The sequence below is a fragment of the Camellia sinensis genome, chromosome 11 (genome assembly GCF_055761805.1).
Source record: "Camellia sinensis isolate YWXY chromosome 11, ASM5576180v1, whole genome shotgun sequence".
Taxonomy (NCBI): Eukaryota; Viridiplantae; Streptophyta; class Magnoliopsida; order Ericales; family Theaceae; genus Camellia; species Camellia sinensis.
Window position 1 is genome coordinate 155,781,699 of NC_138971.1, and position 25,697 is coordinate 155,807,395.

Here is a 25,697-nt window from a genome sequence, read left to right on the forward strand (position 1 = left end):
CCTATATTTCATAAAAAGTTAAAAAGTACACTTACTTAGATAATCTCAAACCACCCTTTAAATTTTTTATTTTTTTATTTTTTTTTCTCTTAAATGGAGAAATTGACACTTGTGCAATAAGAGAAGATTATTTGGCAAAAAGAGGAAAAAAATTCATGAATATCAAGTGACGTATTTACATTTAATAATAGTATAAATATAAACCCAAGGGTGGGTGGCATTGTGGTTAAGGCTTGGGGTTTAAGCCCCAAGGTCACAAGTTCAATTTCCTTCCCTTGGGCCAATCTTCTGGGCGAAGTACAGTTGGTTAGGAGGTTGGACCTCAAGTTGTCTAATCAGCACTTGGTGTGGGTTCAATGCTCCCCCGCTGTGCGAGTCCTGACTTACGCGGAGCTTGTCTTGGGAGGTCGGGGAACCTCAAGTTGTCTAATCAACACTTGGTTAGGAGGTTGGACCTCAAGTTGTCTAATCAGCACTTGGTGTGGGTTCAATGCTCTTCCGCTCTGCGAGTCCTAACTTAAGCGGAGCTTGTCTGGGAGGTCGGGGCAAGTTCTCAAGTTATAGTCTCCTCGCTCGAAACGGCTAACAGGACACCCTGTTGATCTCTGCAAGGGGCGCTACCTTGGACCTGCCGAAAGGGAGGGAGGATTTTCCTGTAACAAAAAAAAATAGTATAAATATAGAGAGAGTGAAGAAAATGTTTACACGTAAATAAGAGAAACTTTTTTTATTTACAACTGTGCTTCTGATTTTGCATATTTATTATATCCACCACTGTGGCACGAAATAACAGACAAATAATTGAGAAATTTATCAAATCCATGTCAATGTTATTGATTTTAGTTATGGGGAACACTATATATAGATAGTACGAAAACTTAGAGAAAGTGAAGAAAATGTTTACATAAAAAGAAGATCTTTTTTTTTTTGCAATTATGTTTTTGACTTTGCGTATTTATTATATTCACAGTCGTGGCGCAAAATAGCAGACAAACAGTTGGGAGAGTTCTCAAATTGTACGTCAATGTTATTGATTTTAGATATGAAGAGCACTATATATAGATAGTGCGAAAACTAAGAGAGAGAGAGAGTGAAGAAAATGTTTCTATAAAAAGAAGATAAACTTTTTTCATTTACAGCTGTGCCTTTGAATTTGCATATTTATTATTATATCTACCATCGGGGTGCGAAATAACAGACATGCAGTTGGGAGATTTCTCAAATTTTACATCGACCTTTTTTTATTCTAGATATTGGGAGCACTATATATAGATAGTGCCAAAACTGTGTATATCTGTGTGTGTGTGTGTGAGAGAGAGAGAGAGAGAGAGAGAGAGAGAATGTTTGCATAAGAAGAAAATAAATTTTTTTTTATTTGTGCCTTCAACTTTGGGTATTTATTAATATCTACCACCATGGCGCGAAACAACTGCCAAATAGTTTGGAAATTTCTCAAATCCATGTTGACGTTATTGATTTCAGTTATGGGGAGCACTATATATAGATAGTGCGAAAACTAAGAGAGAGTGAAGAAAATGTTTACATGAAAAGAAGATAAACTTTTTTTTTATGGCAATTATGCTCTTGACTTTGCGTATTTATTATATCCACAACCGTGGTGTGAAATAACAGACAAACGGTTGGGAGATTTCTCAAATTTTACGTCGACACTATTGATTTTAGATATGAGAAGCACTATGTATAGATAATGCAAAAATTGAGAGAGAGAGAAAGAGAGAGAGAAGAAATGTTTACATAAAAAGAAAAGAAACTTTTTTCATTTGCAACTGTGACTTTGACTCTGCGTATATATTATATTTACTATTGTGGCGTGAAGTAACAAACAAACAATTGGGAGATTTCTTAAATTCTACTTCGACGTTATTGATTTCAGATATGGGAAGTACTATATATAGATAATGCAAAAACTGTGAGAGAGAGAGAGAGAGAGAGAAGAAAATGTTTACATAAGAAGAAAATAAACTTTTTTTATTTGTGCCTTTAACTTTGGGTATTTATCAATATCCAATACCGTGTCACGAAATAACAAACAAACAATTAGGAGGTTTTTCAAATTCTACATCAACGTTATTGATTTCAGATATGGGGAGCACTACACATAGATAGTGCAAAAACAAAGAGAGAGAGTGTATGTGTAAAGAAAATGTTTATATGGAAAGAAGATAACTTTTTTTATTTGCAACTGCATCCTCGATTTGCGGGTTTATTACATCCACCATTGTGGCAGTTAGGAGATTTCTCAAATACGATGATGTTAAAGTCCCATTTTAATATTATGATTATGCAACAAGATTTTGGAAGGACCTTACTAGAGGGAGTGATATGAATCCACGTCGACGTTATTGATTTCAAATATAAAAAGCACCATATGTAGATAATGCAAAAACACAGAGAGAATAAAATGTTTACATGAAAATAATATAAACTTTGTTTATTTGCAACTATACCACTGACTTTGAGTGTTTATTACATCCACACTGTGGCATGAAATAACAAACAAAGAGTTAAGAGATTTCTTAAATACGACGATGTTGAAGCCCTGTTTTAATACTAGGGTTGAGGAGCGAAGTACAAATTATGCGAAATTTGAGGGGTTCGTGACACAGATACTATAGATTCATCACTTGTTTTGCAAATGCTATTTTAGGTATACTTTTAATTGTTTTGATTTTAGTAACCTTTTTAAAAATTCTATAAAAAATGGTTGGTAATTTCTCAAATAAACAAACCAAGTTAAGTTTTGTGTGAACTTGACTAGTTGAAAATTAATTAGGTTTGCGTTCAAGCCAAGCTTAAATAATCAAATTTGAGTTTGGTTGTTAAACGAAAACACGTCTTTCACCTAATCGATTTTAGCTTCAATGCCTACACATACACACACCCAAAAAAAAAAAAAAAATGGAAAGAATATTAAGCATACTAGTTTGGTGCTTGTCAAAGGCCTTCTGATGTTCAAATTAAATTTCTTAGCATAACAGAGCTAATAACTTTAATAATCATAACATTTCCCACATTTCTTGCACTATTTTCCAGTATTTATAGGTGGTGAGAACGTTCTTTATAGTCTCGCTTTTCTCTTCTCTTTTTTGTCTCCACATGGTGCTAACCAAAGGCCCTCTAACGATCAAATTAGATTCATTGGCATAACAAAGTTGTAAGATTAATACCCATAACATTTTACCTTTACTACACCATTTTCAATTATTTATAGCTAGTGAAAATGTTTTTTGTGGTCGTAATTTTCTCTTATCTTGTTTTGTCTCCACGTGTCATTCTATTGACATCACTTATTCTAATGGTTTTTGTCGTCTTGTGACCGTGTCAAAGGTATATTCCCTAGCCATATTGTTTCACATAATAGTCTCTTAGTCAAGTCGTCCCTTAGTACTTTTTAAAAAAATCTTGTTTCATGTTGATTATGAGCTAGGCCCAAATTAATGTTGAGCCCAATTCTTGTTCTCGGCCTACCTTTCATACACTAACATTAAAAGATTTGAGAAATTTGAATTTGAGTCGACTTAAATTACATAAATGAGTCGACCTCGAACTTCTAAAAAAATAAAACTTAAATTAATATGTATATTAAGAGAAAAATAAGCAATTATTGGCTCTCTAACTTATGTTTTTAGTCTTTTAGCAAATGATACTTGATATAATAAAGTGTTTTTCGTATTCTTTAGGCTAATGCAACCCTAGAATTGGGAAAAAAGACACAAAAGGAGGCGAAAAAGTACAAAAAAGTGAACATAACTCAATCTGCACGTACAAGCCACATCTTCCGCACGAGCATATCACTTTAACCAAGTTTTGACCATGCCTTGATCCGCATGTGCAAACCATTTAAGTCGCATGAGCAAATCTATTTCGTTTTATATGCATGCACAATTTTAATTAGAATCGACTAAAAGTTATGTTAGAAATGGTTTTGGAAGTTTTGGAAAAATCAGATTTTTTCTTAATTTTGGTCTAATTTTTAGGTGGGATCCATGCGCTAAAGCTGGCGGGTCTAAGTGGTAACGCGTTCTATGCCGCATTGTAATTCACGTGGTATATTTGGTTGCTCAAAACCATAATCGAGTGAATGGGAAATTGAAACCAAAAAGAGCTCCATGGAAATAGTGGTTTTGGTGAAATTTCCTAAATGTTTGAATAAAGGCTTCTCCCGTATTGATTTGGTGGGAAACTTTGAGTGGGTTTATAAGACTTGGGTTTGGAACTTGGGTTTGGCCCCAAGGGGCACCCATGTTTTATATAGAGGAAGGTTATGGACAAAGTGAGCTAGACCCATTAGACCCAAAATAAACACGCATCGGGCGAGCTGGGTTAGGCTTGGGTGCAAGTGTGTGGTTGGGTTGGGCTTGTCCGTCCCAATATCTAACTTTTTGGGCCAAAAACATTTAATTTTATTTTCTAAAATTAAATTCTAATTTTTTGGAATTTGAATTTTGAAAATTAATTTAAAAAATTGGCTCCAGTTTTTTTTTCCCCACCCGCACATATTCAAATATGTTCAATACAGGTTTTATCTGTTCAAAATTTGAACCCAACAGATTTGTATTTGTTTATTCAAACCGAACAGGTACCATACCTATTCATTCAAATCTGTACCTGTTTAATTCAAATTAAACAGCTATCGCTCCATCTATAAATAGGTAGTCCCTCATTTGATGTTTTCACTTCAATTTTTGTCCAAAATATTCTATAATTTCTCTCTACATTTTGCTGCATTATTTTCTTGTGAGAAAGAGTGTAAACACAAAGTGTGTTCGTTGTACAAATAATTTAGTAGTGCTGCTACTGTTTACTGTTGATCATTTTATCCTAGAAGATAGACATCTACATTTTGAAAGCACTGTAGAGATGACAAATCTGTCTTAAGGACACAGTGTTAAACACTGGACTAGATCAAAAAATTTGTTCAAGAAATTGATTTGGTAAGTAATTAATTTATTTTCTATTTTATTATTTTTCTGTTTTAGATTTTCATTTTGTTTTTGTAATAAAATAAAAATCTATTTTTTTTATTTGATTTTATTTTTCTGGTTTGATTTTTGTAATCAAACAAACTCTCTTCTTTCCTTTATTTCCTCTGTATTCCGTTTGTTATTAAGTGCATAAACATAATTTATTTTTTTCAAATCCAGTAAAGATTGTCTAACAAGTTATAAAATGGAAGATTGGAACTGGATTTGGGGATTCCAAAACCTCGAGAAGATGGCTTGAAGTACTTTTAATCATCCATTCATTACATTTTTTTCGAGTCGACCTCACAAATTATTTGATTCATTTGCAATATTAGTTAGAGATCAGTAATGACCGGCAATGATAATATAGACAGATAAATAGACAAATAAATACATAATTAGGAGGTTATTGCCCTGATAACCCTAAAATTTAAGAAAATTGCTCAATTTTTTTTAGGGAAATACACCAATAAATCCCAAATTTTAATCTTTTGCTTCATTTAACCCTAACTTTAATCTTATGAACCAATAAGCCCCACCACTACAAAAAAAAAAATTACTTTTTTGTGACGGCAAAACGCCGTCGCAAATACTCCAAACGCCGTCTCAAAAGGTTTTTTGCGATGGTAAGTGGCTTTTTGCGACGGCCAGTGGGGGGTCGCAACAAAGGGGGTTGCAAAAGGGTTTTAGCCTTTTTTATGCGACGGCAAAATGCCTTTTTTACGACGGAAAAATTCCGTCACAAATAACGCGTAGAAATCTGAGTTTTTTTGAGACGACTCTGTGTTGCCGTCGCTAAAAATGTCTTTTGCGATGGAAAAAAATACCGTCGCTAAAGGTTTATTTGAGACAACACCTGAGTTGTTGCTAAAGGACTATTGGCGACGGCAATAAAACCGTCGCTAAAGGCGTTACGTTTCAACCAATTCTCTATCTTTTGCGACAGTAAAGGTGCCATTGCAAAAAATCCTGGTTCATTTTTTTTTTTTTTGAGACGGTGTGCGCTGCCGTCTCCAAAAAAAAAAATGTAATAAAGTTATTAAAATTATGAAAATGACCTGTATTAAATGAAAAATAACTTTAAAAAAATTGATAATTACATAATAATATAAAAAGTCTAGTATATAAATAAAAATTCATCCATAATTAAAAATATGAAAATTCATCCATAATTAAAAATATGAAAATGATCTTCCATTTTTTTCTTTTTGTTGTCATACATTGTACAAGAAAGACTAACTAAGCAGTAATATAAAGCTAACAGAAGAAATGGCATCACTAGCATCATTTCACTAAAGTTTAGCAATAAACACATATATCTTATTCATATCTTTATGTCTGCCATGGCACAGATGATTTCAAATGAACAGAATGGAAAGACAAGGGAAAATTACAGCTCTTAACACCGCCTTCTCCACTACTTTCACACTATGCAGATATTCTTCCTTCAAGTCATCCGGTAGCCAATTACAAACCCTGAAAAATAAGGATTATGTTAAAACTAGACTAAAACAAAAATTTAAAATTAAAATGTGCATCCCTTGAAACCATCATTAGTCTAAATTATCAAGACACACCGACAGTTCTCCAAGTCACAAAATCATACACCTAAATACCAATCCCGCAACAGGTGACAAACATCAAATGTCTGAAATAAAAGTCACTACATTAATATGGCAATGATATCACAACAATTCAAACTAATTGGACACTAGTACATGAAATTAAATCCTACAAAACTAACCCAATTAAACATGCTTCCTGGAATTCAAGATAACTACATTTGATTACCATCCATGCCGTGATGAACTCAATTAAAAATCCCACAAACCTGATTCAGCTCAACTCAACAAAGTCTGGAATTTCAAATTAAATTCCACTGAAATCATATTTCAACAAATTGGATAGCTTTAATTTCCGTGGAACATATTAGCACCACAAAAACCCATTTGAACTTGGGATACAACATTACTACCACTGTACTATATTAACTTTAAACATGAGATAGAACTTAATACCCTTCAACCCTTACTTGGAAAAACTGTAATCACGGTATGATGTAGTTATTGTTGTCTTCAAAATTCCGATTGAACACTCACTGAACTTCCAGACTCTCGCAATGGACAACAATACCGCAACAGTAAAATGGTTAAATGTCCGAAGATCTGATTTCACCAACCCCATAAATTCAAATATGATTTGAAAATCTACTAGTTTGTAAGGTTTTAAGACAAGCTTACAAAATAATTCAACATGATCAACATGAAGAACATATAAATATACATATGGTAATATGTGAAAAATTGATATGTAGAACAATAAATTCAGAGTTTGATACCTGAAAAGATATTCCTTCCTTTCACTCCTCTAAGGAGAAGCTATACATTGTAGTGATGGAAATCGATAAAGAATATTTCCCTGTATTAATTGCAAGTGAAAAGTAAAAAAAAAATAATATAAAAACAAAAGTGGTTTCATCAGTGAAAGGCAAAGAAGGGTGTGAAAATGAAAACTGAGATTTTGGGAAAGAATGTAAGGGCCCTTAAAGCCTGAGCTTCTTCTCCCTCAAGGATTTTAAACTTACAACTATGAATTAGAGTCCATTGAATTGAAGAGCTACAAGATGTTTCATAAGAAAGATATCATCCTTAAAACTAGCTTCATATGGACTACATAAAAAATAACATTTTGGTCATTTATGCAAACTTGTCAAACAATGCTTAGAAATTAACACAGAATAGGGAATATAAGACTATGGAAAGTAGCATGGAGGAGGGACAACAGGGCCTTAAATGAGAGCTACATGTTTATAAACAACTTAAGAAAAATAGCAAACTACTGTAGCATTTTTCACAAACTCTTTGAAACTTTTAAGTATGTCTCATTGCAAGAGTAGAGCGTCCCGAAACAATTTAAAACAAAACTATCTAACAACACAAACCCTTAATTAAGTTCTTTACAAATACAACAATTTAACACACCTCTTCATCTACTTCTGGCTGACCATCAAGCCGTAAGAGCACAGGTAATATGTATGAGTCATCAGCCTGGAAGCAACCAGAAATTTAGACAAGGATGGTTAGCACAATAAGAATTTAACTGGAGACAGTAAATAACAAGCCAGAAAATTTTTAATTTCTTGAAAGCATGTTATTCAAGGATGTAGAAAAATATGTCTACATTACCACAAAAAATAAATAAATAAATGGGAAGAAGAAGAAGAAGAAGAAGAAGAAGAAGACAAAAGAAAGAAAGAAAATTGGTGGGAAGTAGACAAACACAATATATGCACACAACACAAAAACATCAAAGCATTCATAATGAAAATAATCCGGATAAAAGAAAGATCAGTTCTTTATTGCAGGCATAACTATAAAGCTTTGAAATCAAACTTCAGAAGTTAAGACATTCCTTGAATAATAAAGGAGTTAACAAAAAAAGACTCTGAAAAGAGAAAAATATCAGTGACCAAAGGACTGAGAAACTAAAACAACAATCATAAATAGCTCCTTTTTTTATGTTTTTATCAGCAATAAATAGCTCCTTGTTCTAGAATTGAATAATCTAAGCTTTTGCAGAGGTTCATCCATTAAATTGTAATCCGATAAAAAGATAATTTCCAGTTGTCTAAAGAATCCCATCAAACATTATTGCCAGCTAGAATTATCACAAACAAGCATTGCAAATGCAAGAGCAAAACAACAAACTAGTTTTTTTTAATGATTATCGAGCATAAAAATACCGTTTCCTTCGTAGTCTCTAAATCAAGATATGGAGCAAGTTCTTCAGCTGTGACAACACCACCGTTCGATGCTATGTGTTCTCCAATTGTTCCCTTACCGAAGACATAGCTTGTAACACGAACCTTACAACTAGAACTATACTTAGAAACTAACAAAAAACCAACTCCCAAGGACATTTAAAAGGATAGCCGAAATAAACCGACATGCTGATGTGGACAAAAAAGCAACAATACCTATGCAACTGTTCCAAAGTAGATTGACCATCACCCATTATAATTGAGATCAAAGTGATGCTCATTCATTCTCATTTCAAACACGACATTATCACAGGATAGATCATGCACTATACATCTCTAGTTGTGCATACCATTTAAATATAGAACTTGATATTATAGTCCATTATAACAATCAAGTTAGGCAAAAATATATGCTGTAAATGAATTTTCCTTGGTTAATCTATATCAGCAATCAGCACCAAAGGACAAAATAAAACAACAGATCATAAAAATATAAAATTCAAAAACAAAATTAATTCAAAAAATAAAAGACTGAAAAGTAGCGGAAGCACTGAAGATCATGGAGTTATTAACTAAACCCATGTCATTTTCGAACAAATTACCCTAAACCCTAAACTTATTTCTCAAACCCAGGATGTGAAATACATTCAAAACAACTTGGGATTAGGGAAATCTGTTTCAAAATAACACGAGTTTAGTGATCAAACTCGTAGATCATACATAAATTTCTAAATCTACACATACATAACAAAGATCAGAAAATACAAATCAAAGCAAAATCATCATCAATATCTAAAATTAAAAGTAAATAAAAGAATACCTGGTGGATGTATTCACAGAAAAATGTTAGATCTGCTAATCCACCACAATCACATTCAATTCAAGACTAGTAGTATCTTGATTGCTAATTGCTTTTTTTTTTTGTTTAAAACTGGGTATTTTTAAAACGAAAAAAAGTAAGAGAAGTCACAAGAACAGAGCAGAGAAAAGAAAACCCACTTTCCAGAAAAGAACCAAAGCACCCTGTTTCAAGCCTCGTGGTTTTGATGAAGACTCCTCGTGCTAGGTAATGACAGCACAAGAGTACCTACTCAGCCCACGCGCGACCTCTTCGAATTCTTGCTACTACCTCTACTAACCCTAATTAGAGAGAGAGAGAGAGAGAGAGAGAGAGAGAGAGAGAAAGAGACAGTGTTGTTTCGAAACTTAGGGCTCCGAAACTTAGGGCTCTACAAACCTGAAAGGAAATGAAACAAAATGGGGGAAAGACGGAGAAAAAAAGGGGGGAAAGGTTTTGTTTGGTTTAGATTTTCGGAATATTTTTAATATTTTGATTTTCAGAATATTTTTAATATTTTAATTTTCTAAATATTTTTAATGTTTATACAGGCCCAAAAAATTAATTGACAGAAAATAATTGACATAGAAGTTGTTTGAAAAAAAAAATATTCAAAAAAATTACTTAAAAACAATTAATTGAAAAAAAAACATTTTTTATTTGAGTATTTTAAAAATGAGTTCGGATCTTCGACCGCGTTTTCCAGCGGCCCATCCTGCGGCGCCCCAAAACGACGTCGTTTTGGGGCGAGATTTCAATTAAAAAAAAAAAAAAAGACAGAACATGAGCAACAGAGGGAGGAGAAGAAGAAGGCTCCCTTCACCCTGGCGTCACCATCTCAAATTTCTCCAAAAAATATTTGCCGACCAATTTCTTACTTTTTTTCCTAGAAAACAATACAAAACCTGTCTAAACTTTTCTCAGCAACCAAACAAAAAGGCAACAAAGAACCAGCACTTACTCCTCCGTTGGCAAGGGCAATGGCCATAATAGCTGCAGCTTCCATAAACCACGAAAGAGGGTTCCACATAAACCCCAAAAACTTCAAAATCTTATTCTCCTGCAAGCAAAGAAGCAAAAAATCAAAAAAAATTATAACCCCCACAACACCTCAAATTTCTACAACAACAAAGACAAATCAAGAGGTAGAAATTTGTCTTTCTTACAACAAAGACAACATCAAAACCCATCAAAGCACACCTTCACTGAATAAAAAACAACACAGAGGGTGTAAAAATCACAACAGAGTCAGATTCAGTACCAAATCAACAGCTTCCTATTTGAGAGCCTCCATTAATTCATCTTTACTTCCCATCTCGGTCTCTTTCAATCGGTATCAACAGATCTGACTCAACAGTTCAGTGAACGACGAACGATCGGCAACGGACGATCGGAGGGAAATGGCAACGATCGGCAACAGTCCTTTCTCTCTTCCTCACTGCTTCTTTCTTCTTCTTTTCTCTCTTCTCTATTTCTGATTCTGTGTTTTTTTTTTTTAATTGAAATCTCACCCCAAAACGACGTCGTTTTGGGGCGCTGCAGGACGGGCCGCTGGAAAACGCGGCCGAGGATCCGAACGCTTTAAAAATAGTTTGGTTATGACTGTTGATCAAAAATACGGATATCGAGTTATGAGTTGTGTGTTTGATTATCAATTATTGGTTTAATTAAGTTTTGAAAACTCATCACCAAACAAATTTTTTTATTTCACATGTCATATCAAACTTTCAAAATTCAATTCCACATACAATTCAAAACTCAATTCAACTCTCTATTAAAAAATCATAACCAAACAAATTTTTTGTAGTAGAGGAGAGGGAGCGACAATAGTGTGAAAGTGGTGGATAAGAGGTGGTGGTAGTGGTGGTGATGGCGAAGGAGATTAGTGATGAAGTTGTAGTAGTGGTGTAGGAGATAGAGTGGCGGCGGTGGATGAGAGGTAATAGTAGTAGTAGTAGTGGTGATGGTAGTGGTAGTGGTAGTGGTAGTGGAGTGGTGGCAATGATAGTAGTCATGGTAGTCGTAGAGGTGAAGTGGCGACAGTGGAAGTAATGGTGGTAGTGGAATGGCATTTACAGTAGTGGTGAAGGTGGTGGAGGAGATGGGTGGCGAAAGGAGGAGATGGGTGGCGAAAGAGAGAGATGAGTGAGAGACAGATAAAAGAGAGAGAGAGAGAGAAAGAGAAAGAGAGACAAAGTGATGAGTGAGAGAGAGACAAAGTGGTTGCTAAAAGTGCATTTTCTTGTAATGGATCAATAAATCGAAAGGGAGCTCAGTAAATAGAGAAGACGGGAGGGAGAGAGTGAGCAACGCAAACATAGTGGAAAAGAAAGAGAGAGAGAGAGAAAGAAAAAGAGAAAGAGAGTGAGAGACAGAAAAGAGAGAGAAGAGAGATGGACGAGAGAGACACAGAGAGATAGAGAGAAAAGAGATGAGCGAGAGAGACATAAAGAGAAAAGAGATGAACGAGAGAGACAGAGAGAAAGATAGAGAGAAGAGAGATGAGCGAGAAAGACAAAGAAAGATGAGGGATGAGAGAGATAGAGAGAAGAGAGATTAGTGAGAGAGATAAAGAGAAGAGAGATGAACAAAAGAGACAGAGAGAGAAAAGAAATGAGAGAAGAGATAGATGAGTGAGAGACACAGAGAGAGAAAGAGACAAATAGACAGACAGACAAAAAGAGAAGAGTGATGAGTAAGAGAGAGAAAGAGAAGAAAGAGATGAAGATGAAAAAATAGATGAAAAGATATAGAGAGAGAGAAAAAAAAAGAGCGAAAATAGATAAACGAGAGAGAGACAGAGCGAAAGAGATAAACAGAAGAGAGAGAGAAAGGAGATGAGAGAGATAAAGAGAATAAATATGGACGAGAGACACAGAGAGAAAGAGACAGAGAGACAGACAGACAGAGAAGAGTGATGAGTGAGAAAGAGAAAGAGAAGAGAGACAGAGACATGGAGAGAAAAAAAGAGACAGACAGACAAAGAAGAGTGATGAGTGAGAAAGAGAAAGAGAAAGAGAAAGAGAAGAGAGACAGAGACATGGAGAGAAAGAAAGAGACAGACAGACAAAGAAGAGTGTGAGTGAGAGAGAAGAGAGACAGAGATAGAGACAGAGAGATAGAAAGATGAAAAAATGGGTGAAAAGAGAAATGTTCAAAAGAGTAAGACGACGTCGTTTTTTATTTTTTTATTTTTTTTTGTAACAGAAAAATACTGTTGCATTTATTTAAACTATTTTATGACTATATATATGAAGTCATCTCAAAGCCACAATATATATATTTATTTATTTATTTTTTTTACAACGGTACGTATTACAATCGCAAAAAATTCTTTTTTTTTTTTGCGACTGCAGCTGGTACCGTCGCAAGAACTCTATTTTTTTTTGCGACAGCAATCTCTGCCATCGCAAATACTCTATTTTTTTTGCGACGACAAATTGTGCCGTCTCAAAAAGTCACATTTTTTGAGACGACAAGTTGTGCCGTCGTAAAAAATCTTTTTTTGCAACGGCAAATGTGCCGTCACAAAAAGTTCCTTCTCATAAGCCCACTTTTCTCGTAGTGCACCCCAGTGTTAAAGACCAATTGGCATGACGTAAGTGATATTAATGTCGGCAAAAAAAACACACAAAACAGTCATCCACACCAGCAGTTATCACTCACAAAACAACACAACCCTCCCCTCCCCTCAAAAAAAAAAAAAAAATGCACCCAAAACACCCAGCCACACACACCACTCAACAAAATAAAAAAAATAAATCCCAACACACCAACAATTAAATTACTTACCTGGTACACTATAATGACCGTAAGAACGCTTGAATCAACCAATTAGGAAAACAAAAAAAGGAATCAATGAGAACGATGTTAAACAAAAAGAATAACACACTCTCACCCCTAAACAAAAAGAACAACACACTCTTCCCCCAAAACAATGAGAACAATGTTAAACAATTCAAAAACGAAATCCCGAAGATAACATTTTTTTATCCTCATCTGGAACTGAATCAATCAATTAAGAAAACAAAATCAAGGGTACACATGTAAAATTAAAAAAAAAAAAAAAAAAAAAAAAAAAAAACCAAAAGAATAAGACTAATTGATGTACAAAAAAATTCTTAGAACCAAATAATTTAACTTTTCTCCGTTTAGAACTTATTAGTAATTTTTTCCTTTTTCTTATAATTAAACTTCAAACTCAGGATTGTAATTTGTAGTCACACACCATCACTATCCCAAAAAAGCTTCAAACCAAACCAAAACCCTTTCAGAAAATGGAGGAAGAAGACGACCCTTTTGCCTCGCTCATCAAAACCTGCAAACCCACATCGTCCCAAGAAGATGTTCTTCGAACCTGCCCGTTTGCTCGTGAATCAGAGCTCTTCTCCGACCAGTCACCGTCGTCGGAGTCCTCTGGAATTCCGGTAGAACCCACAGGAATCATCATGGTCTCTCCACCGGAGAGCTCTAGAGGAGAAGACTTTCAGACCCGTCTTCAGGACTCTCTACACGTCAGCTCCGAAGAGCAGAGACCTCCCACTGCAGCCGTCGATGTCGGCGAGACTGTGGACGCCGAGGGAGCGGTTGATTTGGGTAATGACTCGGATAATCTAGGGTTTTCGGGAGTGAAATCGACGCAGGTGATTGGTAGTTCTCGTGGGGGCGTTGATGGAGGAGGTGTTGCTGCTAATTGTGACGTTTTCGAGAGGGAATTTGAGGAATTGGAGAAACTTATGCTTTTAGCTAGAGAATCCAGATTTGCCTCCGATCACAAAGCTCGTGACCGCCATAAAAATGGCAGCATTGAAGTTCTTCATTCACGGGTTGAAGAAATTGGTGAAGAATTGAGTGCGGACAAAGTGACTGACGAATTGCCTCTGAGAGAAACCCAGTTTAGAGAAGCCCTCAATAAGGGCGACGAAGCGGTGGCTGGTGTTGGTGGGCACCGCCATGGAAATGGAAGCACTGAAGTTGTTGATTCAGAGGTTGAAGGAATTGGTGAAGTATTATTGGGTGCGGACAAAGTTACTGATGAATTGCCTCTAAGAGAAACCGAGGTAGGAGAAGACCTCCTCAATAAGGGCGATGAAGTGGTGGTTGGTGTTGGTGGGCGGCGAGAATTGCCGCCTTCCATCACCAGGCAAGGGAAGAATGCGGGAGAGATGGCGGGGCCGGGGAATTTGGCGGCGAAGAACCAGATTTTTAAGGATATTTTGGATGCATTGAAAAGGGTTGCAGGGGAGGTGGGTGGTGGTGGAGCCGAGGAGGAGGATGTGGATTTCTTGGAGACTGCCAAGAGGCGGCGTGTGAGTTTCCCTCGGCCTAGATGGTGGCCGCCGGAGGGGTACGAGGATTGATTGAGTTCAACTGTGTATTTTCTGTATAGTGTTTCGTTATTGATATATCCAACATATTTTCTGTACCTGTATATAGTGATTAGTCTCCTAGACATAAAAGATGTTGTATAGGCATTTACAATCACCCTATTGTAAATAAGATCTCTTTATTTGAGTACGTGGGTCTAAGAAATAATCCATGTGAATCCTTCATGAATTATGAATCGGGTCAGATCTAATCTAATTCTCAACCAGTTGAAATCATATTATGAAATTACAGCAAGACTTCTTCTCCAGTCCACCGAGTCCATCTTGGCTCATAGTACAACTCCAAGAGCCCCCAAGCACCAAAACTAAAGCACAAATGATGATTCTATCTTCTCAAAATAATGATTGCCAAAACAAGCTAGAATTTAATCCTAAGCAAACATTGGTGCATTACATTAGCTTTAATTAGAAAACTCATTAAACATCTAATCAACGCCTTAAATTTAGTAGCCAAATTGTACATAGCCTTGAAAGGCTGTTTTCTTAACTCTGAATAAACCTTTCTCAGTGGAGGAACCCAAACCACTAGTATACTAACGGAAAGCCTTACTAGGTTGGGCCAAACCACCCTTTTCATTTGGGAAGAATCTAATATGATTAAGCCCCTATTTCGAAAGGGCACCACAACACCGGGAGGAAATTCTCTATTATAGAGTTATAGAGAAGGAACTCCATTCTGTTGATTCTACTACATAGAATAGATCCCACATTTTTTCATATTCAAAAGAAGAGTTTGATCCTAAGTATTTGGGCCAACCAGCTTCAACATCTTTTCATCGAGGCCAAACGAGTATAATTTCATGACCACAATAAGCAGCCAACAGAAGGGTTATCTGAAGTTTATTATGCAAGTCAACAGCTAAGCTGCATACAAAAACTCAGAAACTTACCACCTCTTCTGCATTTCAAACTATATATTACAATCTTCTGTCAACCCTATACAAAAAAAAGCCCACCCACAATCTCCCCTTAGCACTTCCAAGTTTGAACACAGGCCAAGAAAAAGAACAAGCAACTATCAAACCTCATTCACATAGACTTGTGTGTATGTTTGGCATGCAAAATATGTGTATCCCGACATAATTTAACAGAAATGGTTCCTTAAAATAGCCTAGTTAAAAGTAGGCATTTTGAAAAAGCACTGTCAGGGTCGGCCAAATTGTGGGTGTGCGGAGCTGCGACTAGTGCTTGCTAGGGTGGCACCACCAAAACGTGATGAAGCCGGGAGCAGGAGTTCTGCCTGTGGGAACGAGTTATTGGATGGCACGTCCAGAAGCAGATCTTGATCGGAACTCTCATCCATGAACTGGAAAGAGTCTAACATGAGGGAGCTACTATCAGGAGGAGGCAATACAAATTGACTTCCGGGACTAAAGCAAGAGCCATCGTTGTCCATGAGTTCCTTGTGTTCGTGGCTGCCTTTCATCACCCTTTTTGGGCTCTTCATTGTTGTCTTTGATCCTGAAAGACAGGACGGTTCTTCAATATAAATAATTATAGCAAAACACATCTCATACATATACATGTTCCAATAGCTTCTTCTGGGGTTTAGCAATTCACATAATCTCTTACTCTTAAATTTAAACTCAAATCTCAAATACAGTTTTGGTACTCATTGAGAGGACTCGGTGTTGAGACTCAAAGTGTACTATTTCTCCTACTATGCTAAATGCATATGCCTATAATGTGATGTCTCTAGGGTTTAAAAGAAATAGAGAACTATAAAAGTCATGATAATCCCAATAATCAACTTTAAGGCTGTGTTTTGATCTTAGATTTGGGTAGGGATTTGTGGAGGGAAAAGAAAAGAGAAGGGAAATGTGAATCCAAACACAGCCTATACAAAATTGTCGGGATTGTGTATGCCTGGTCATCATAACCCATCATAAACCACCAGAACCATAGAAAAGAATGCTTTTGAACACTAAAAATTAAAAGAACCTAGCAGAGGCGGTGATGTTTTTTTGTTAGTACTTGATGCATACCATGAGGGAGGGGGGGTGGGGGGGGGGAGATGGTGTGAACAATACACTTATAACCACTTTGTTAAGATGAATAAAAATAAGTTTAAATACAATGTGTACCAAAAGATGTTCTGAGAAAAATCATGCAAATAATTGTCAAGATAGATTTCCGTTCAATTATCATTTTACACAACCAACACAATTGAATTAGTCTGTCATTTAGGAAAAGCGCGAAAAAAATTCATGATTACGGTTTGGAACAAAAAAATTATGAACTTATGCATAATCCTTTTGTCTTTTATGTTCTACTTGCTCATTTAAATAACAGAAACTAAGTCTACTTATTCAACTTTCAAACTCATTTTGCGGTTCAACCTTTAACTGCATTTCTTTTTTAACAGGAAGTTGTGTAAACTTACTCTAAACCATCTAATGATTTACTCTCAAAGAAACATATGGTCTAACCTGGAAAACTTTGAAATTGGCCATCACGTGATCTCTTTACACTTGTTGAACTACCAGATACAATTGCATTAGGTCCTCCCGGAACTACTGACCCTCCATTACTACTTTTACCTTTTACATCCTACAACAGAATAGAATGTTAGTATTAATACAGTTGTACAGTCATTTACAAATATAAATCATGGCAAAATATTCATTCTCTTCAAAATTAGTTCAAACCTTGAGCAGATTATATTGTTCCACCCACTTTGATTTTGTGAAATTACATAATGCAAGCTTCTTCAATGTCCTACAGTCTTCAGTTTTCACCCCTGACAAAGAAAGATCAAAAACCCCTTCTGCAAGGAGCTTCTGAAAGGAGGATAGATTCTCCTTGAATTGAGGGCTACCAAACATGCTTTTAAGGCTGCAGATGCCACCAAAAAAAAAAAAAAAAAGAAGAGGAAAAAAGAAACATCATCAGTGTCGGACCATATTAGCTTCAGAACCTTGATTTACAGTATGATATGCCCATGCATAAGGAATAGAGGATAGTAAGGCAATGCCTTGAAGATGGAGATAAATGAAAATGAAATAAGAAAAAGAAAAAGAAAAACTGGAAGTCAATACCATAATTTATTGTTTTGTTCCCAATCAGTAACAACTTGAAATTGAAAAAGAATTCATATTAGCATACATAGCACCCAAGATTTTAAGAATTTTGTGTGATTGATTTGGGTATTTATAAATTGGCAAGTTCATTTATTCCAGTACAGATTATAATGGCTGTTTGGTGCAGCTTATGAAGCTCCTTATAATAATTTTAATTTTGAAAATCTGTGCCAGTGTTTGGTGCAGCTTCTACTTACAGCTTATGAGGTAGAAATAGCGTAACTAAGCTGAAAAAGTGGATTATTGAGACGCAGAGGAAATGATTTCCATGCATCACTAGTAACAAAATCTTATAATTTATTCCATAGTAATTAAATAAATTGGACATGATTCTTTGTGCTTAGACACAACGGGTAGAAAATGAAACATTAAGGACCAAGGTAGAAACCTATCAGGAAGTCTGGCAGTATCAATAGAAGGGAGATACTTGAGCAATTGCTTTTGCTCTTCATTTGTCAGGTGACTTGCAAACTCCTGAAAGTTGAAAATATCCTGCACCAAATATGGACAGTAGTCAAGATAACTCTAAATGGTTTAAGAACATATTTTACCAGCAGCAACAAATTTGAATTCTAGGATCATTGTACTATGAACAAGGAAGAATTGGCAAAAAACAAATCACAGACGGCAGGGGAAAGAAAATATTTTCTTCTCCTGAAAGTTATCCAAGAACAGACTTGGATGCTGGGAAAATATTTTAGAGGAGTTAGGAGCCTAGCATTTGCCTAGAAATCAAGAATATAAAAGTAGTCGGGACTTGGGGGACACAATTGCATTAATCATGAAAAGTTGATGTGAATAAAAGAATATGAAAGTTTTACACAGTCAAGTGCCGATCATATTACAAATGTCAAGATCTTTGGCACAATGACCTTGACAAATGAGCTCACATGGAGTCTTCCGCTGCAAAATTAGATGACAGCATATTCGATTGAGTTGGCTTCTAAGCATAATATTAGAGAAAATGAATAGACATGGAACTTACTTTTAGATCTACATAATGGAGTAGTGAGTTATAATTTCCCGAAATCTGTAGTTTTTCATGCTGAGCATTGTCCCTAAAATTCCAACAAAAAAGTAGAATAAATAGACAGATATAAATTTAACTTGTGAAGCAAAGTGTTTCCAATTTATTCTCAAATTGCTTAATAGAAGTTTCTGTAGACAGGTGTACCCATGTAAGTTACATTTCGCCCCTAGCCAAAAGTTTATATGATTATTTATGCAATTATTTTCCCAAGTAAAGTGGTAACTCTACCCCCAGCATACTGACATATCACACTAGCGCTAGATCACCATCTCAAAATCTTAAATTATTAAGAAATGAGCTCAACAATGTATATCAAGCTAACACTTCCCCTCACATGTGACCTTGTCTTGCAGGTGGAGAGATAAACAGACTGAGTGAATACGGTGCACGAAGATAGACAGAACAAAGTACACAATGACAGAAAATGCACAAGTGAGAAGATTGAACCCAGGACTGGAACCAGAGCTCTGATAACAATGTCTATCCAGTTAACAACCAAATCACCAGAACTCATAAAAATAAAAATAAAAAAAGGTTTTGGGGTGTCCCTGGCACATACTATTCTTTTTGTTGGAGGTATATTGAAGACCTTCTAGGGTTGGCAACAAAACCAGTTTGTGTTCTTAATTGTAGACTTGTAGCACTTTCCATATTTAGTGGAAGTCATTGTGCGAAAGACCTTCATATTCAGGCATCCCACTTTAAAAATAATACGATCAATTTCATATTTGAAGGAGATTTTGACTTATTCATGGTTAAAATAAAAGAAAGGCAATACCTTTTAATTTGCTCTTGTTGCACCCCTTGTCCATTTGGTTTCTTGATTCTTTCAATCTCCAGACTGGGAAAGTTGGCACCCTTATTATCAATATGTACAGGAAGGGCAGTCAAATGGGAATAAGCCTCACTTGCTGGATGTGGTTTGTTATCCACTGAAAGAGAGCTAGCTTCAGAATCCTCTTCTCTACCTATGGAGCTCGGATGTCGAATAAGAACACTTCCATGTCCTATCTCAACAGAGACCATAGGTGTGTTGCTCTCATAAAGCAAATCCTCTTCAGAAGATCCAGAGAAGTGTGAGGACTGTTGTTCATGTAAGATGGTATGTAAATCTTTAGCCAGCTTCTCCACTGAAGATGGCTTTGGACGATTGAAACATGTCCTCTTCCTTGAAGGCACCGTTGTGTCCCACGCATTGGACTGGGCTGGACCTGAAAGGACAATCAATGGGGAAAGAACCTTCTGGAGCTGGTAAGACATATCAAGTATACTAGTAAAGCATATCATGACAACAGTAAGGAAAAGTGATATGTATGATCATCATAAAAGGAGATGCTATGGGAAGAGGAAGAACTAGGCTAACATGGGATGTGGTAGTGAAAAAAGATACAAATTTATTTAATTTAACTGAGCATATAGCCTTCATAGAGCAGAATGGCAAAAGAAGATTTAAGTAGCCGACCCCACTTGATTGAGATACAAGACTTAGTTTGGTTTGGTTTGGTTTGATTTAAATTATACACTGAGGGAACAAAATAATTGCACTAGCAGGGGGAGGGGGCTGGTAAAGAAAGAAAGCACCACCCATTTGTGAAACAACAATTGCTTTAAATGAGATAAATCAAAGATAAAATCCAGGTTTCTGCTCCATTTATTTCATTAAAGTACAAGTTCGGCAATGCCATTGGACCAGGTGTGTCATTTTAACTATATCATTGGCACGACAGATTATTAATGAAATAGTGGCACAAAACTGAAGAAATAAGCATCAAGCCACCTTTTTTGACAAGATAAATACAAATTTTAAGGAACAATCACTATTCTAGTTTTGCAGACTAGATTTTAAGGTGAGTGCATAAGATATATTTTCATAATACACTTTTCAAAACATAGCATATGTATTTTGACTGGCATTTCCCATTTGAACTGGCATGTGATCCATTCTATTACAATCAGTAAAATGGCTATGTTATGTAACTCTCAGACCTCTAAAGTTCAAATTGGAGAAGAAAAAGAGGTTCACATTTGGGAGTATCAACACTATTGACATAAAGCATGCAGATATAGTGACCGACCAACCTGTCAAGTCACTTGCATCTGCGCTGCCAAACTGCATACAGCTCTCAGAATTAGATATGGCAGAGCCAGAACTTGATCGATTACTGGTATCTTCGTCCAGACCCTTCTGCGAAAACTGGTTATAATCGGGATCAACCCTTCCAACTACTGCGTAGTCATTATTTTGTTTTCTTTTTAGCACCTTTGCTTCTTTGTTCTTAATAGATATGCTCTTCACTCTTGAAACCCTGTAATCCTCGAACTCATCGGGTTCTGCTCTAGCATGTAGAGGTGTGTAGTTTACAAGTGTTCCTTTTGTTCTCCACCGGGATCCACAGGCGTTGCACAGTACTGGCTTCTCTGGCGGCCCATTACGCCAAAGAGGAGTGCCTGTAGTAGTAACACTTCATTGTCAGCAATAACACAGAATGATCAATCAATAAAGGGACAAGAATGGATAAATAAGACAGATGAACATGAAAGAAACAGGAGGAACTTCTCATCTGAAACTTTAGTCAAATTCAGTCAAAAAGACATACAAACATTACCGAGAAGTAACAAAACTAAATACATATATGCATGCCATAACAAAGTCATTATTATGACTGTGACAAGACTTCACATACAAAAAGTTACTAACAGATAAGTGATAGAAAGATCTTGGCCATTTTGGAAATTGTAGTAACCATTTGAATATGTAATTTTTATGTACTCAACTTACAGTACATAAAGAGCATACTTGAAAGAAATGCCTGTAAATACCTTCCTTTTTTTTTCTTTTTTGCTTTCTTTATCTAAAAATAAACCTAGATAGCAGAAACTTGATGGCATAAACTGACCAAACCTCTCCAATCAGAATGCATTTGTGTGTCCTAGAGACTTCACTAGCAAAACTCTTTATATATCTCTAACTGAATTAGACGTTTGAAACTAATCCAACACATAACAGCGCGTGAGCAATGGCACAGACCAACAATGAAGGTTTAACTGAGCACGGAAAGAATGTGCTTATCAAGCACAGTTTGATAGCTAAAGGAAATGGAAGAGTATAAAACTCTCATTTGTGACAACAAAAACAGAATCCACTTCTGAGTACACACGACTAAAACGAACTACATCCTATAACAGGTTTGGAAATTCCAAGTCCAAAATGAGGGGATTTGATAGATTCTAGTTGCTAGTACTATTTCATTCTTTTCAGTGACTTGACACAACATAAGTTTACTGAAACAGGCTTCTTTGATACAAACAAATTAGAACGACAAATGTGAAGGTGTACACAAAATCTTTAGATGAAGTTAACAATCACAAAGATGTAGTCAATGCCCTTTGATTGAATGAGCACAATGGTTCCTAAGATTGACAGAAGGAAGGCGCCATTTGAGCTAAACAAAATTGGGAAGGTCCTCAAAAGTATGTAAGTTGGACAAATGGCCTAGGCTGTCCTTGAAAATCATTTAGCATTCTTGAAGCGTAGTGTCATTTTAACTTTTGAGTGGCACACTAGAAGGTACAAAGTACAAACCATTGGCTACTTATCGGGACCACTCTGCACTACCATTTCCATAACAAGCTAATCGACAAGCAAGAGACAATGTTGGAGTTAACAACCACTTCAAGTTACAGCAGAAATGAATTCGATGGCCAAAACACAATTGTTTAATCTAAAGCATTGTTGATCAGAGGAGTACAGATGTTCCAGACCTCCAGACACTGCACTACTCACTACGCTATAAGACAACAAATCAAATTCCACGGGGTGAAGAAAACAATGGCATAAAGACTTGAAAGTTAATATCTAAATTTGAGATTCTACCAAGACACAAATCAATCCCTAATACAAACTAAACTGAATGGTTTAAAAGGCAAAGGGTTGTAGAACAATCTTGGTAACCAAGATTGAGGAATGCGGTTGAAAACGAACAATTTATGTTGGTTGCAAGATCAATTCACAATGAATTTTTGAAAATAATAAGAGCAAATATTCTGCACTGATAAATATGGAGATTTGATTTGAACAATCACAAGTGACTTGTTTGGCAGTAAGTTTTGCCGGAAGACTAGCAAAAACTAGATTCGACACGGAAAGGAATTGAAACAAGAGTGTTTCAGAAAGCACATTTTTCCAGTTTCATCAAGAATTAGGAATTAAGAAACAAAAAGAAATTATGGTTTGAACCAGTGGTAGGGTTCATTTTCAACACAAACACCTCCAAGACAACGAAAAGGGAAAGAGAACCAAATATGGACTCTGAAATTGCTCAGTCCTTGAAAGACTGAGCAAAGGATAATTCAGAACAGCCAAACAGGAATCAGAAAATCTGAGAAAAACACAAAAAAGAAAAAACCCAATTCCATATACAAACAAACACAAAATCAACCCAGTATTGATATTCACAGATTCAAGGGCACATGTAGTTCTGTTACAACCCAATAACATAAACAAAAAATAATAATTATAATAACACATATTATTATTATTGTTATTTTCTTTGGCAGAGGTAATATACTCCTTTTAGAAATAAACCAGTATATGGGTATTCTCTTCCATCATTGAACAAATTAATCTATGCGCACAAAACCATATAAAGTATATAAAAAAATTTGAGGAAAAAAACACGAAATAAAGAGCCTAAAAGAACCAATTTTTCTTGAATATTCAAAATTTTGGGGGAAAAAATATTGAAGAAACAAGAACTCACTTGTGACACCACAGTGATAGCAAGGTCCTTGTTTGCCCATGTCTTTAATTCTCTCTTTTCCTCAGTTTCAACAAGAAAATTAAAGAGAAAATTGAAAGGAAATAGAAGAAAGAAAAAAAAGCAAAGCCTAAACCCAGGGAAAAAATAAATAAAAAATAGGAAATTTTATGGAATATATATATACTACTTACTGGGTATGGGTATGAGAAGTTTTACTGCAAGAAACTCAGAGAAAGTACTGCAGAAAAAAAAAACAAAAAAAAAACCCAGGAAGACCCAGAAGAGTTTTGTATCTTAAAGTCTCAGAAAAACCACTGAAAATAGCAAAAATCAACAAGAAATTAAGGGATTGAGAAGAATTCAGCTGGTAATCTGTACAATCCAATGGGAAAAAGAAAAGACCATTTGGGAATATTATAATAAATGGTTGGGAAAGGAAGGTGAAATGGGGAAGAGGGTTGTGTCTGTGTATGACCTCTTCTTCTTGTATTTGTATATGAAGTGAATGTTTCAGCTTTCAATAGCTTCTTTTTCTTTTTCTTTTTCTTGTTCTTTTTCTTTTTTATGTAAATGAAATATTTCTACAATTCTTTGTTTTTATTTATAACATTAATATATTGTTAACCTACAATGAAGGTAAAGAAATTTTTCTATTCTTTTTGACTATATAGACTTTTCTGAAAGATATATAAATTTTATCCAAGAAAATTAACAGAGTATGACATAAATTAAAAAAAACAATTATAAATTAGTAAAATGTAACCATGTGTCCAGTGCAAATTATAATTCTGCCAAATACATTTTGTTTGGTTTAATTTTTAGAATTTTTTTTTGAAAAAAAAAATTCTAAATCTAAATCATAATTTGATAAAAAAAAATGAAAAAATGAAAAATATTGGTCATTTTCATATAGTTTTATTTTTTTGGGAGGTATAAATATATTTTTTTAAAATTCAAAATTATTATTTCAGTATTTTTTTATCAAATTAGTTTCTGTTTTTTAAATTTTTTGAAAAGCAAAACCAAACAAATCCATAATATTTATCCAAAAACATTGCTAGAATATGAGATAAATGAGAAATAAAAAAATTAATTATAAATTAATAAAATATAAGTGAAGCATTTTTTCGTGAAAGTGATTTTTTTTTTCTTATTTTGTATTATATTTAAAAAGAAAAGTATGATTTTGAAAAACACAATTTTTTTTTTGTTCTAAGTAAAGAAAATTGTTTATATCCTCAAGTGTAAATGGTGACATGATGTGGATAAATACATTTATTTATCTACTGAGGTTAACTGATCTAGAGTCACAAAGCTGTGTGTCACAGTCACATCCTCACCATCGATATGGTTCAAAGAATATAATTTTCGTGTGGTTCCCAAATGATGTGTAATGCACTGACCTTGGATTTGTAAAATTTCAACCATGATGATAGGCTGTGACCAATTTGGGTTCAACAGGTGCCATGAAAGGATCATTACTCTAAAAAGCAAACACCAAAGGTGCTAATAAATAAATAATCTTTTACAGTTTTTTTATTTTAGTTTCAGGTTTTGATATAATTTTCCAGCATAAAATACTTAAAAAAAAGACTTAGAACAAGTTTTTTTGTGTGTGTGTGTGGATAAATATCTAATAAATGAAAAATAAAAAAATAATTGCAAATTAATAGTGTGAGACACATATGTCGTGCAAATGAGAATTGCGTAAAAATAACATATTTCCCATTTGCACTCATTGAAGTTTTTTGTTTTTATGTTTATAAAAAAATAACACAAGTAATTATTATTTTTAATTGAAAATAAAAAGTTATTTAATGTACAAAATTGTTTTAAACAAAAATAAATAAACATGTC

General features: G+C 35.0%; 2 protein-coding genes across 3 annotated transcripts; both read right to left on the reverse strand.

The window, feature by feature from the left end:
- Positions 1–6,283: 6,283 nt before the first annotated feature.
- Positions 6,284–8,969, reverse strand: LOC145803047 (uncharacterized protein At5g03900, chloroplastic-like). Its single transcript, XM_082896275.1, has 4 exons — positions 8,728–8,969; positions 7,967–8,032; positions 7,324–7,403; positions 6,284–6,461 (listed from the first exon to the last, which is right to left on the reverse strand). Exons 1-3 carry the CDS (start codon positions 8,902–8,904, stop codon positions 7,353–7,355), a joined length of 294 nt encoding a protein of 97 aa, XP_082752401.1. The 5' UTR covers positions 8,905–8,969; the 3' UTR covers positions 6,284–6,461; positions 7,324–7,352.
- Positions 8,970–15,766: 6,797 nt separating this feature from the next.
- LOC114322218 (GATA transcription factor 26) lies at positions 15,767–24,421 on the reverse strand. 2 transcript variants are annotated; one of them, XM_028269495.2, is made up of 9 exons: positions 24,032–24,421; positions 23,841–23,900; positions 21,160–21,528; positions 19,859–20,291; positions 19,036–19,108; positions 18,439–18,542; positions 17,619–17,805; positions 17,400–17,520; positions 15,767–16,431 (listed from the first exon to the last, which is right to left on the reverse strand). In XM_028269495.2, the coding sequence occupies exons 2-9, from the start codon at positions 23,878–23,880 to the stop codon at positions 16,115–16,117; spliced, it is 1,644 nt and encodes a 547-aa protein (XP_028125296.2). In that variant the 5' UTR covers positions 23,881–23,900; positions 24,032–24,421; the 3' UTR covers positions 15,767–16,114. The 2 variants fall into 2 exon arrangements, with proteins under 2 accessions (XP_028125296.2, XP_082752400.1); XM_082896274.1 differs by lacking the exon at positions 24,032–24,421 and having other exon boundaries at positions 23,841–24,025.
- Positions 24,422–25,697: the final 1,276 nt, after the last annotated feature.